This window comes from Gorilla gorilla, chromosome 10 (genome assembly GCF_029281585.2).
Source record: "Gorilla gorilla gorilla isolate KB3781 chromosome 10, NHGRI_mGorGor1-v2.1_pri, whole genome shotgun sequence".
In the NCBI taxonomy this organism is placed as follows: domain Eukaryota; kingdom Metazoa; phylum Chordata; class Mammalia; order Primates; family Hominidae; genus Gorilla; species Gorilla gorilla.
Window position 1 is genome coordinate 43,612,126 of NC_073234.2, and position 12,240 is coordinate 43,624,365.

At 52.8% G+C, this 12,240-nt stretch overlaps 3 protein-coding genes across 6 annotated transcripts in view; 1 reads left to right on the plus strand and 2 right to left on the minus strand.

Moving 5' to 3' along the window:
• Positions 1–7,418, minus strand: MARCHF9 (membrane associated ring-CH-type finger 9). Its single transcript, XM_031000608.2, has 6 exons — positions 7,291–7,418; positions 6,942–7,188; positions 3,527–4,555; positions 2,338–2,493; positions 1,118–1,310; positions 1–855 (listed from the first exon to the last, which is right to left on the minus strand). Exons 1-6 carry the CDS (start codon positions 7,416–7,418, stop codon positions 521–523), a joined length of 2,088 nt encoding a protein of 695 aa, XP_030856468.2. The 3' UTR covers positions 1–520.
• On the plus strand, positions 6,904–11,153 carry CDK4 (cyclin dependent kinase 4). Of its 2 annotated transcripts, XM_004053458.4 has the most exons (8): positions 6,904–7,240; positions 7,678–7,914; positions 8,072–8,207; positions 8,324–8,491; positions 8,649–8,758; positions 9,887–9,937; positions 10,074–10,209; positions 10,782–11,153. In XM_004053458.4, the coding sequence occupies exons 2-8, from the start codon at positions 7,697–7,699 to the stop codon at positions 10,872–10,874; spliced, it is 912 nt and encodes a 303-aa protein (XP_004053506.1). In that variant the 5' UTR covers positions 6,904–7,240; positions 7,678–7,696; the 3' UTR covers positions 10,875–11,153. The 2 variants fall into 2 exon arrangements, with proteins under 2 accessions (XP_004053506.1, XP_055215227.1); XM_055359252.2 differs by lacking the exon at positions 10,074–10,209 and having other exon boundaries at positions 7,017–7,240.
• The window catches only part of TSPAN31 (tetraspanin 31), a 10,625-nt gene continuing 9,030 nt past the window's right edge, over positions 10,646–12,240 (minus strand). For all 3 annotated transcript variants that reach the window (XM_055359254.2, XM_004053461.5, XM_019038096.4), the window contains one exon: positions 10,646–12,186. In XM_055359254.2, the coding sequence (XP_055215229.1) occupies positions 12,112–12,186 (75 nt within the window). In that variant the 3' untranslated portion in view covers positions 10,646–12,111. The remainder of the gene's footprint in view (positions 12,187–12,240) is intronic.

A 12,240-nucleotide genomic window follows, 5' to 3' on the forward strand; every position in this document is an offset into this window, starting at 1 on the left:
TGCATATAAATGATTCTTTATGCCCTTCCCCCATGCAATGGGGGGATGGAGCAGGGGGAAGTCCCCGCCCTCATGCAGGGAACGGGAGGTCAATGTATACTAGTCTTATTGCCAGATGCCCTGTGGCCATGGGGTGGGGAATAGGGGTCTACAGCCCCTTTCTTCTGGCATTGGTCCCCCTTCACCAAGTCACCGTGGTGGAGCTGGGGGGCTGGAGGCCCTAGGAGCTGAGGTAAAGACGGTTCTCTCCAGGGAAGGAAAGCTGCTCTCCCCGCCTGCCCACCGGCCGTCTCTGGATGAGTGTGAGGAGCTGCCAGCGGGTACTGAAATGTCATCCAGGTGTCTCTACCCAGTGGGCAGTGAGGCCAGACAATGTCTCCAGCTTGAGGCTACCCACACAGATCCTCGGTGACGGGGGCAGCATGCCCCAAACACCTTGTCCAGCTGGTACCTCCAGCAGCCATGAGAGCTCTTCTCTGACTGATGCATTGACTCAAGATCCCTGCTCCTGGAGTCCAGTTCAGACTGTAGTGACCCTCATGACAACCTCTCGGCCAGAATGGGAGCTGGAACGGGCATCTGGTGGCCGCAGCTGCCCAAGGAGGTGCAAGATTGTATAACCGCAGCGCTGAGGCAAGAGCGTCCGCATGCGCTGGGCAGCTGGGGGGCGGCTCGTGGCCCCAGAGGTGGGGCCCGTCCGTGAGGTCCTGGGGCCTGGCTTCCCTGCCGTCCCTCCCCCTGCATCTCCTCCTATGTCCTTGGTCTTGTCATAATTTAGGACCTTCCACTGCTGGTTCACTGCCTGCCAGCGCTTGAAGATGCGGTAGACAGAGGAGCCTTCATGGATGATGAGGCCTGAGCAATAGGGATAAGAAATCCAGGGTTAACTGTGGCCTAGATCTAGGCCAGAGGTACTTAAGCAAGCATTTCTTCAGAGTGAGAAGATACAGTTGCAAAGGGCCCTGGAGAAGCAGGGAAGTGGGTTGAGGGGGCACCAGGATAGCACTAAAGGCTACAGTGGCAGAAAATAAGGCCAGGAAACTGAGGGGATGGGCAGGGGAGTTAGGTGTGTAAGAGGAAGATACAGAGCAGGTAAAGGAGAGAGAGGTGCCCTCACCTATGCAGACGACATCCATGAAGCCATACATGCCGTAGCAGATCTGAAAGAGCAGATCCTGTCGTTGCCACTTGGCTGAAGGGCTGAGTGAGGACCAGATGAGCCAGGAGATGCTGGCAACCAGGAAGAGCGAGCCCAGGACTATGGCAGCAATCTGGACCTTCTCGATGACCGTCAGGGAGATGGCCTGCCACTGTGTGGGAGAAAGGGCTCCAAAGAGTCCCAGAAAGGGATGGAGGGCCAGGTGATGGGTGGCCCTGAAGAGCAGGGTGCTCCAGGAACCTTCCCTAAAACCTTCAGGCAGGATCAACATCTGTCTTCTCTGTGCCTTGATTAAATCTAGAATGTGGCACTTGTCTGACACCATTTGTCTGTCTTACTTTAGAAAGGCAGGATTGGGCAAGTGCTCTGAAACCAAAACATCTAGATTTGAATCCTAAATCTTGACTCCATCACTTACTGGCTAAGTAACCTTGGGTAAGTTTTCAAATCTTTGTGCATCAGTGTCCTCGTTTGTAAAAGGGGATAATAATAGTATCTAACTAATAAGATTATTGTGAAGATTAAGAGTTAATACACACCAAAACTTGACACAGAAAACACTACATATTTGCTATCATCATCAACATCATTTTTTCTTTTCTTTTTTTTTTTTTTCCTTCGAGACGGAGTCTTGCTCTGTTGCCCAGGCTGGAGTGCAGTGGCTGTGATCTCGGCTCACTGCAACCTCTGCCTCCCGGGTTCAAGGATTCTCCCGCCTCAGCTTCGCGAGTAGCTTACAGGCACGAGCCACCACGCCTGGCTAATTTTTGTATTCTTAGTAGAGACGGGGTTTCACCATGTTGGCCAGGCTGGTCTCAAACTCTTGACCTCGTGATCCGCCCGCCTCGGCCTCCCAAAGTGCTGGGATTACAGGCGTGAGCCACCGCGCCCAGCATTTTTTTTTCTTTTCGTTTTTCTTTTTTTTTTGTGGCGGGTGGGGAGTGGTGATTGTCCCAGTGCCTAGAACAGTGCCTGGAATATAAGTGGCACCCAATAAATATCTCTGTGAATAAATTAAGGGCTTAGGAAAGATATACAGACACACAGGAGACTGTGGTAACTGGCGGGGAAGGGTGGCTTTGGGAAAAGAGTAAAGGAAATAGGCTTCCTGGAGGGTCCCTGAGTCCAATAGCTAAAAGGTCCTCCCCCAATCTCCGAGTCCTCTCCTTGCACCTCACCTGCAATGGGTTCTTGGTGCTGATCGCCAGGACCTGGTACTTGAAGTAGCAGAGCTCACAGCTCCAGGAGCCCCTCTCGCTGATCCAGCGGATGAGGCAGGGCTGATGCGTGCAGCGCACTGAGCCGTCGCAGCGGCAGGGGCTCAAGAGCTCCCCCTGGAGGAAGAGCGAGGAGGGGCCCTGTCAGCCATCACCACCCCGACCCCACTCAGCCGCAGGGAAACCTCCTCTTCAGGTCACTTTCCCACCTTAAATAACTCAGGCCTTTCACCCAAGACAGGGCAAGAGGCTAAGTAAGGCTGCAGCAGAAAAGAAGCTTCCCTTGGAGATCAAGGGAAACTTCCCATACCAAAGAGATGAAAGATGGAAAGGGATGGGGGGATTAGAGGGGAGAAGGAGTGGGTCTTCTCTTTTCCTAGAATTTGGGATGGGTAGTCTTTAAGACTTCTCAAAAGAAAGGCTTCCTCTTAGGATCTGGAGGGAGGGGAGTGTTAGAGGTTCTGATCCATGCTTTCCTTCCCCCACCCCATCATTGTAAAGTTACTTCACAGATCTGGCGCAAACTGGGATGGGTTATGGTCCTCGGTTTCCACGTACTAAAAAGGGGAGAAATCGCGGAGGTGGGAGTGAAGGGTGTTTCCCTTTAATCATGGAATCAATTCTCACTACACAGAGACACCCCCTGGCACTATTCTGGGACAACTTTGCCCATAAAATTTTAACAAAGAATACTCTTTAGAATGAGATAGAAAGTTGCAGAATGGGAAGTGAAAAAAAGTGCCCCACGGGGAGAAATACTGAGCTAAGCCAGGGCGCTGGCTGGGCCCCTCCCTTCAAGGGGGGCACAGAAGCACTCTCTTTTCTGCCCACCTGCAAGAGAACAGGTCCCCTTAGCTTACGGAGACCCTGGGGCGAGGGAAATAGGAGAGAACAGCAGTCCCTGTTAATGGGTGAGAGGGATTTTGCGCTCTCCGGGGAGAAAGCCCCACCCCTTCCTGGGGACCCTTGACCCTCCCACACAAACAAGCGCTCCAGGAGTCCCCTGCCAGCCCCTCGGCCTCACCCCATTCCCACTCCGTGTCCTGGGGCCCGCCCAGCCTCCTTAGGCGCCGCGCCTGCTCGCGGTCTACGCTGACACCCCAGGTGCGCGCCCCCACACTCCGCGCCCGGCCAGGTGCCCAGGCCTGACCTGCTCCGGGCCCTGGAAGCAGATCCGGCACTGAGGGGTTCGGAGTCCGCTGTCCAGGCTACTGCTGAGCGACAGGGCGTCCAGCGCGCCCGGGGGCGGCAGCGGCGGCGCGGGCGGCGGCAGGGGTCCGGCCCGCGGCTCCTTGTCGCCGGCCAGGCCCCGGGCCCGGGGCTCCGACCCGTAGTACTCCTCCTCGTCGCCGTCGCCGTCCCGGGTGGAGCAGCCAGCGAAGGGCGCCCAGCCGCAGCCGCCTCCCCGGCCCCCCCGGGGCTGCGGCTCGGCCCGGGGCCGCCCCCCGCCTGTCAGCACCAGCAGCTTCAGCTCGTTCAGAAACATGCGGAGCCGAGACTTGAGCATCGTCCGGACACCGGGGGCGGGGGGCAGCGTGCAAGGGGGGCTCGCTAGCGGCGGGGGGAGGGGAGAGGACAAGGCCGGGAAGGGGGCGCGCGCTAGAGAGCCGAGCCGGGCCGGGGTCTTCGGGGCCTGCGACAGCCGTTCACTGCTGCCACCGCCGGGGCTCCGGTGCTTGCGGGGCCGAGCGGGCTGGCGGCCCGGGGGCGGCGGGGTGGGCGGCCATGGCCAGGGCAGGGGGCGGGGAGGGGGGCTCAGGGTGCCGCACCCCGCGGGTCTGGGTCTGGAGCGGGCCGGGCCCCCGGGGTTACGCGCCCGGGTCCTCCTGCGGCGGGGCCGCCCCCCATCGCCGTTCTCTCGGTCCCAGTCCCCCTCCGGCTCCGGGATCAGGCTTGGCTCGGCCCGTGCGCTCGGCGGTGGCAAATGGCGGCTCCTTCCGGCGGCGGCGGCGGCGGAGACCCCCCCGGAGTGGCGGGCGGGCGGGGCGGGCGCCGGGGAGCGGGTGAAGGATGGAGGGAGGGGCGGGGCGGGGAGGGGGAGAGGAGAAGGGGCCGCGGCTGCGCATCCCCGCCCTGCCCCGCACGAGCAGGTGTCCCCTGGGGCGGGGGCAAGTGTGGGAGCCCGAGGAGGGTGGAGGAAGGGGAGTGGCCAAGGAAGGGGAGTGTGCACACGAGTTGACTAGGTGTGTGTCTGGGAGTGGGGGATGAGCGGGTGAGCATGGAAGGTGAGTGGTCAAATGACGCAGGTGTACCGGGGAGGGAGAGGCTTGTGCAAAATGGGAATGTGCAAAGAAAGAGCTGTGCAAGTGTCGGAGGTGTGAGGGAGGTACATGGGCAGGGGTGGGACTCAAGCAATATACACTTTACCCAAAGGGCTGAAAAGTGTGCTCGATGAGGACTGGGAAAGAGAGGTGTGTAAGGAATGGAATCGGATTGTCTGAGAAACAGAAGCCTGTGATTGTAATGTGTGAAGGAGGTGAGGGAGGGAGCAGGGGAGGTAGGCGTGCTAAAGGGATGGGAGTGTCTTTCCTGGTACTCTCCTGCCCTCACCTCCACTACACTGAAGTGAACAATACACACACTTACCCCTTTGCTTTTATGGAGACTTCACTCTGAGACCAAGTTCTACCCCCATTACATTTTTTTATGCCTTACACTTACATTCTCCCTCTCCTCCCCTTTGCAAAGCTGAGGGAAAAGGGATTCCAGGGGAGCTCATTGGGTCAAACATACTGGGAAAAAATTTAATTAGTGAAAGAGTAATTAACAGAAGAAGGGAGGGGACAGAGTCTGGGACAGACTGCCAAATTAAGGTTCCTCAATAGAAAGTGATGGAGAGACGGTAATGTTCCCATGAAGTATTCAAATGTTTTGGATGGACTAATGAATGAATCAGAAAAAGGGGCTGGGACCCAAGCAGACAGAGAGGACGTCTTCTGTTGCAAAGACAGTAAGCTGTGAAGGTCTTATGTGGAAGGTGAGGCTGAAGTGGGGAATGCTGGTGTGGGAAGGGAGTTTGAAAAACTCACAGACAATTATCTTAGCCTTCCAGAAGGCTTACAAAGCACCCACCCCTAGCAAGGTAGCCAATAAAACATTCACCTCTTGAGCCCCTTAGTCAGTTCAGTCCTTGAGGTTTTTCTTACTAGTGTTCCAGCTGCTTTTGCCAGGAGGGGCCCAGGGCTACAAGTATCGGGATGGAAAGAGGAGGCATCTGTATTAATATGTATTCCATTTTGCTCTAAATCATGGTTTATATTCATCTTCTAGTTTGAACTCTTATATTCTCAGCCAGATGGTTAAGGAAAACAGAAGTTAGAGTGGAAGGAGTGGCAAATAGGGTAATAAAATGGCTTTAGATTTTAGACAAATTCTCACAAATGAGACACTAACCGCTTTCCTCCTTTACTCCCATGCCCCCAAAGGGCTGGGAGATAAAGACCTTGGAGCCAATAAAACAAAGTAGGAGAAATCTACTTGTGTCTACCTAGGTGTCTGGGCAGAGGCCATTTGGGAACAAGTGTGTTCTGGACAGTGCTAAGTGCTAAGAAAGCGGCACTAGGGAAAAAGAGGGAAGCACAATAACTCCAAATGAGCAGTCACAAGGTTTGCAGAAGGGGACATGTCATTTTCATTCATTGTGGTGGTCTGGAGGGTGCAGGGGGTGTGGTGGTAACTTTCTTGCACATGTGCAATCCTGTATCCGTCTTATATATGACATGTGATAAATAATATCATATACATACATATATACATAGAAGCATATATACACACCTACAAATATCACATAATCATAGAACCTTCCTACTGGAAAAAAAACAAAAAACTTAAAGGTCAAGTATTCCTGTCTCCTGCTCATCAATAACTTCTCTGCCAGATGGCCTCAGGTCTTTGCATTAACACTCCCAGGGAGGTTTGGAAGTTGGAAAAGTGAGAGGATTACCTTGTCACTGAGCCTGTTGGATTACTGTATTAATCTGCCTTCCGTCATCCTTTAATCGTAGTTTTGCCCTCAAATGGGCATTGTTTACTCCCTATTTTAGAAGACCCCATTGTTGGCTACATCTTTATAGATAGTCGTACCACTACTTTAAAGGGCCAGTGACAGACACCAAAAACAAAATAAAAACCCACATACACACTGGAAGCAAGCGCTCAGTAAAATGTTGTAGAATTAATGAATGAAACAATGACACAAATGAGAGTATGTTTTCTCATGGTGGAGCGAAAAGGTGACAGCATTACCTCTGGTACCCCAACTCCCACCCTCTCCCCAGTGTAGACAGGCTGAAAGACCGGTAGTGAGACTGGAGTTCAGCCTTCAGACCGGTAGTGAGACAATCCTTCAGCCGGGAGTTGGGCTCTGGGTGGCCTAGGTTGCCATGGCACCGCCTCGGGCTCCACCCTCTCTTGTCCCCCTCGCCGCTCCCCCCCTGCAGCGGGGGTTGTGGCAGCCAGTCACGTGCCCGCCGCGTAACCACACCTCTGCTCCTCAGAGCAATGTCAAGCGGTCACGTGTGATAGCAACAGATCACGTGGCTGCCATCGCCCCTCCGCCCCCTTACACTCTTCGCCCTCCTCCCAGTCGAAGCGCCTCCTGGCCGCCCCTCAGCGCATGGGTGGCGGTCACGTGCCCAGAACGTCCGGCGTTCGCCCCGCCCTCCCAGTTTCTGCGCGCCTCTTTGGCAGCTGGTCACATGGTGAGGGTGGGGGTGAGGGGGCCTCTCTAGCTTGCGGCCTGTGTCTATGGTCGGGCCCTCTGCGTCCAGCTGCTCCGGACCGAGCTCGGGTGTATGGGGCCGTAGGAACCGGCTCCGGGGCCCCGATAACGGGCCGCCCCCACAGCACCCCGGCCTGGCGTGAGGTAAGTGCAGTCCCTTCCCAGGAATGAGAACCAGTGCCCGCCCCCCTCACAGCTTTCCACGCGTTCGTTTCGCGAGCTGGTTATGGAAGGGTCGCTCAAGGGCGGGAAGTCGGGCCTTTGTGGTCATGGGAAAGTATAATTTTAGGGACTGAGGTGTAGGATCTTCGATGCAAGGCATGTGTCATGTGTGATCTTTGTGCGGGGCGCGATTGTCCCAAAGGAAAAAGCGTTTTCTATTGCAGGGCCTCACGTGGCTGGAGGGGTTGGTATTGAGTCATTGTGTTATCTCTGGGGCCGGCCCCAAGGAAGACTGGGAGCGGGGGATGGGATGCTGGTGGTGTTCTTTGTGCTTTTTTTTGGGAGTCCCTTTGTTGCTGCAGGCTCATACCATCCTAACTCTGTAAGCGACTTTTGGTGATAGGAGTCTGTGATTGTAGGGTCTCCCTTGATCTGAGAATGGCTACCTCTCGATATGAGCCAGTGGCTGAAATTGGTGTCGGTGCCTATGGGACAGTGTACAAGGCCCGTGATCCCCACAGTGGCCACTTTGTGGCCCTCAAGAGTGTGAGAGTCCCCAATGGAGGAGGAGGTGGAGGAGGCCTTCCCATCAGCACAGTTCGTGAGGTGGCTTTACTGAGGCGACTGGAGGCTTTTGAGCATCCCAATGTTGTCCGGTGAGAAGGTGGTGGAGGGTTGGGCATGGGGAGTAAAGGGAAAAGACAGCCTATAGGTGGGGTGTGATGATCTGTAGAGAAGTGGGGACCCTGAGGAAATAATGAGAGGCCATGTTGGGTTAAAGGGGATTGAAAAGTGAGCATTTACTCTGGTCAGGCTGATGGACGTCTGTGCCACATCCCGAACTGACCGGGAGATCAAGGTAACCCTGGTGTTTGAGCATGTAGACCAGGACCTAAGGACATATCTGGACAAGGCACCCCCACCAGGCTTGCCAGCCGAAACCATCAAGGTGAGTGGGGTTGGTAGGCATTGAGAGGTGGATTGGGACCTTTGTAGTAGAACCTTCTGGGATTTCAGGTATGGTGCCTAGTTTCCAGTGCATCTGTACCTCCCCTTTGAAACTAGGATCTGATGCGCCAGTTTCTAAGAGGCCTAGATTTCCTTCATGCCAATTGCATCGTTCACCGAGATCTGAAGCCAGAGAACATTCTGGTGACAAGTGGTGGAACAGTCAAGCTGGCTGACTTTGGCCTGGCCAGAATCTACAGCTACCAGATGGCACTTACACCCGTGGTCAGTAGAAAGATGGTACCAAAATGGGTTCTGGTTGGGAGTAGGAGAGTGATTGCCCGTAGCAATTGAGAAGTCATGTGCTTCATGTGTTCAGTCAAGCAAGTTATGTTTCGTGGTAACCCATGGGGTCCCCATCCATTCTTCCTATTCCCTTTAGGTTGTTACACTCTGGTACCGAGCTCCCGAAGTTCTTCTGCAGTCCACATATGCAACACCTGTGGACATGTGGAGTGTTGGCTGTATCTTTGCAGAGATGTTTCGTCGAAAGTATGGGACCCACATACCCTGGACTACCTTGAATTCCCCAAATCGCTTGTTCATAAACCACATCCGTACCATGCCCATTCTTTTTTTTTGAGACCAGGGCTTGCTGTGTTGCCCAGGCTGGATTGCAATGGCATGATCACAGCTCACTGCAGCTTCAACCTCCTGGGCTCAAGTGATCCTCCCATCTCAGCTTCCCAACTAGCTGACACTACAGGCACGCACCTCCATGCTTGGCTAGTTTGTTAATATTTTTGTAGAGACGGGGTCTCAGTATATTGCCCAGGCTGGTCTTAAACTCTTGCACTCAAGCAATCCTCCCACCCCTACCTCCCAAAGTAGCATAAGCTACTGCATCTGGCCCCATTCTTTTACTTGCGTACTACTAACTTCCCATAGCAGAAAGCTCTGAAATGTTCTGGAATTAGGAACTTCATATCCCTTTATTCTCTTTATTTTTTATTTATTTATTTATTTTTTGAGATAAGTTTTCACTCTGTCACCCAGGCTGGAGTGCAGTGGCCCAATTACAGCTCACTGTAGCCTCTACCTCCTGGGCTAAAGCAATCCTCCCATCTCAGCCTCTTGAGTAGCTGAGACTACAGGTGCACGCCACCATGACTGGCTTTTTTTTTTTTTAGATGGAGTCTTGCTGTCGCCAGGCTGGAGTGCAGTGGTGCGATCTCTGCTCACTGCAACCGCCACCTCCCAGATTCAAGCAATTCTCTTGACTCAGCCTCCCGAGTAGCTGGGACTACAGGTGCGCGCCACCATGCTCAGCTAATTTTTGTATTTTTAGTAATGACAGGGTTTCACCATGTTGGCCAGGATGGTCTCGATCTCTTGACCTCATGATCCACCCACATCAGACTCCCAAAGTGCTGGGATTACAGGCATGAGCCGCTGCGCCTGGCATTTCTTTTTTTTTTTTTTTTTAAAGAGACAAGGTCTTGCTTGCCCAGGCTGATCTAGAACTCCTGGGCTCAAGCAGTCCTCTCACCTCAGCATCCCAAAGTGCTGGAATTATTGGCCTTTATTCCCTATACTTCCTATTTTGAGCCACTAAGCAGTAACCATTCAACTAAGATATCTTTGAAAATGACTGCTACCTTATATCCCTTCTCACCTTAGGCCTCTCTTCTGTGGAAACTCTGAAGCCGACCAGTTGGGCAAAATCTTTGAGTAAGTGACCAACATGGGAGAAAAAGATTTTCTATTCCGAGTCCTCTTTCTGCTGAACCCAGGATGGCAACTGGCTCTGCCCATGGGGATGGGAACTGGAGGACCCTCCTGACCAGAGTTCTCCTGTCCCCCACAGCCTGATTGGGCTGCCTCCAGAGGATGACTGGCCTCGAGATGTATCCCTGCCCCGTGGAGCCTTTCCCCCTAGAGGGCCCCGCCCAGTGCAGTCGGTGGTACCTGAGATGGAGGAGTCGGGAGCACAGCTGCTGCTGGTACTGGAGATGGCTGTGGGCATAGGGAAAGAAATAGAGACTGGGGAAAGAAACAGAGCAGTATGCAGGGCCCTGGCCACTGTGGTTAATGAAACTTGCTTGGTAGATGGGCTGTAGTTTTTATTACAGCTGCAAATAGCCACCCACAGAGAAGGATATAGAAGAGAACCCATCCTGGCTGGGCACGGTGGCTCATGCCTGTAATCCCAGCACTTTGGGAGGCCAAGGTGGGCCTATCACCTGAGGTCAGGAGTTCGAGACCAGCCTGGCCAACATGGTGAAACCTCGTCTCTACTAAAAGTACAAAAATAAGCCGGGGGTGGTGGCACACGCCTGTAATCTCAGCTACTTGGGAGGCTGAGGTAGGAGAATCACTTGAACTCAGGAGGCGGAGGTTGCAGTGAGCTGAGATCATACCATTGCACTCCAGCCTGGGTGACAGAGCGAGACTCCGTCTCAAAAAAAAAAAAAAAAGAAGAAAAAAGAAGAGAGCTCATCCCAGGTATTGTTGTGGGTGGGCAGAAGTCTCTCTGTTTTCTTCATGGTTTTCTGACCTTTGCCTCTCCCCTCAGGAAATGCTGACTTTTAACCCACACAAGCGAATCTCTGCCTTTCGAGCTCTGCAGCACTCTTATCTACATAAGGATGAAGGTAATCCGGAGTGAGCAATGGAGTGGCTGCCATGGAAGGAAGAAAAGCTGCCATTTCCCTTCTGGACACTGAGAGGGCAATCTTTGCCTTTATCTCTGAGGCTATGGAGGCTCCTCCTCCATCTTTCTACAGAGATTACTTTGCTGCCTTAATGACATTCCCCTCCCACCTCTCCTTTTGAGGCTTCTCCTTCTCCTTCCCATTTCTCTACACTAAGGGGTATGTTCCCTCTTGTCCCTTTCCCTACCTTTATATTTGGGGTCCTTTTTTATACAGGAAAAACAAAACAGAAATAATGGTCTTTTTTTTTTTTTTTTTTAATGTTTCTTCCTCTGTTTGGCTTTGCCATTGTGCGATTTGGAAAAACCACTTGGAAAAAGGGACTTTCCTGCAAAACCTTAAAGACTGGTTAAGTTACAGGGCCTAGGAAGTCAGTGGAGCCCCTTGACTGACAAAGCTTAGAAAGGAACTGAAATTGCTTCTTTGAGTATGGATTTTAGGCGGGGCGTGGTGGCTCATGCCTATAATCCCAGCACTTTGGGAGGCCAACGCGGGTGGATCACCTGAGGTCAGGAGTTCGAGACCAGCCTGACTAACATGGTGAAACCCTGTCTCTACTAAAAATACAAAATTAGTCAGGCGTGGTGGCGCACACCTGTAATCCCAGCTACTTGGGAGACTGAGGCAGGAGAATCACTTGAACCCGGGAGGCAGAGGTTGCGGTGAGCCGAGATCATGCCATTGCACTCCAGCCTGGGCAACAGAGCAAGACTCTGTGTCAAAAAAAAAAAGAATATAGATTTTTAAATGGCTTTTACTTTTATATTCGCTAAACTTTCTCAAACTGGATCCTGCTTATTACAGGAAAGAGTTCTTGGTTGTTTTCTCCTTGGCTCTATCCCTGATTTACCCTTAGAGCCACACCAGGGTATGTTGAGGTGATCCAGTATATGGACGGAGGAGGAAGGGAAACAGCTAAGAATGACTCCAGCCCCCATCCTATGCACTCCTAGAAGCTTCCCATATCCTCTTGGAGAGAGAGGGAGAAAGTTTTTCCTTTTATTCCTTATAGTCTGGCTCCCACTAAAATATGTCAAGGCATAAAGTCTTGCTATTCCATCAATTTTAGAGGATGTGACAAGGGGCCTTTCCTTTTTCTCAAACCAAAACAGTTACAGACCCTAGATATTCCCTAAGGGAGGAAGAGAAAGCTTAGAGAGAGCAGAAGAGAAGTCAGAAGGATCCAAAGTCTCATAGAAAGGCACTGGGGTTGGCTCTAGGATCCTTCTGATTCCGAAATCTCATTGCTAGCCAAACACCAAGGATCTGTAGGAACAAAGGGAGAGAGATAAGTATCAATTAATTCTCAGTCTCAAGTTA

Bases quoted from the DNA above. Each gene is read 5' to 3' on its own strand.
- MARCHF9 (XM_031000608.2), bottom strand. From the start codon at position 7,418: ATGCCTTGCATCGAAGATCCTACACCTCAGTCCCTAAAATTATACTTT. The intron at 7,189-7,290 runs GTGAGGGGGGCG...GGGGCCCCGGAG, and splicing joins AAACGAACGCGTGGAAAGCT to CCGGTTCCTACGGCCCCATA. The intron at 4,556-6,941 runs GTAAGGGGGCGG...ACACACACCTAG, and splicing joins CTGGGAGGAGGGCGAAGAGT to TCAACTCGTGTGCACACTCC.
- CDK4 (XM_004053458.4), top strand. From the start codon at position 7,697: ATGGCTACCTCTCGATATGAGCCAGTGGCTGAAATTGGTGTCGGTGCC. The intron at 8,208-8,323 runs GTGAGTGGGGTT...CTTTGAAACTAG, and splicing joins TGCCAGCCGAAACCATCAAG to GATCTGATGCGCCAGTTTCT. The intron at 8,492-8,648 runs GTCAGTAGAAAG...TATTCCCTTTAG, and splicing joins AGATGGCACTTACACCCGTG to GTTGTTACACTCTGGTACCG.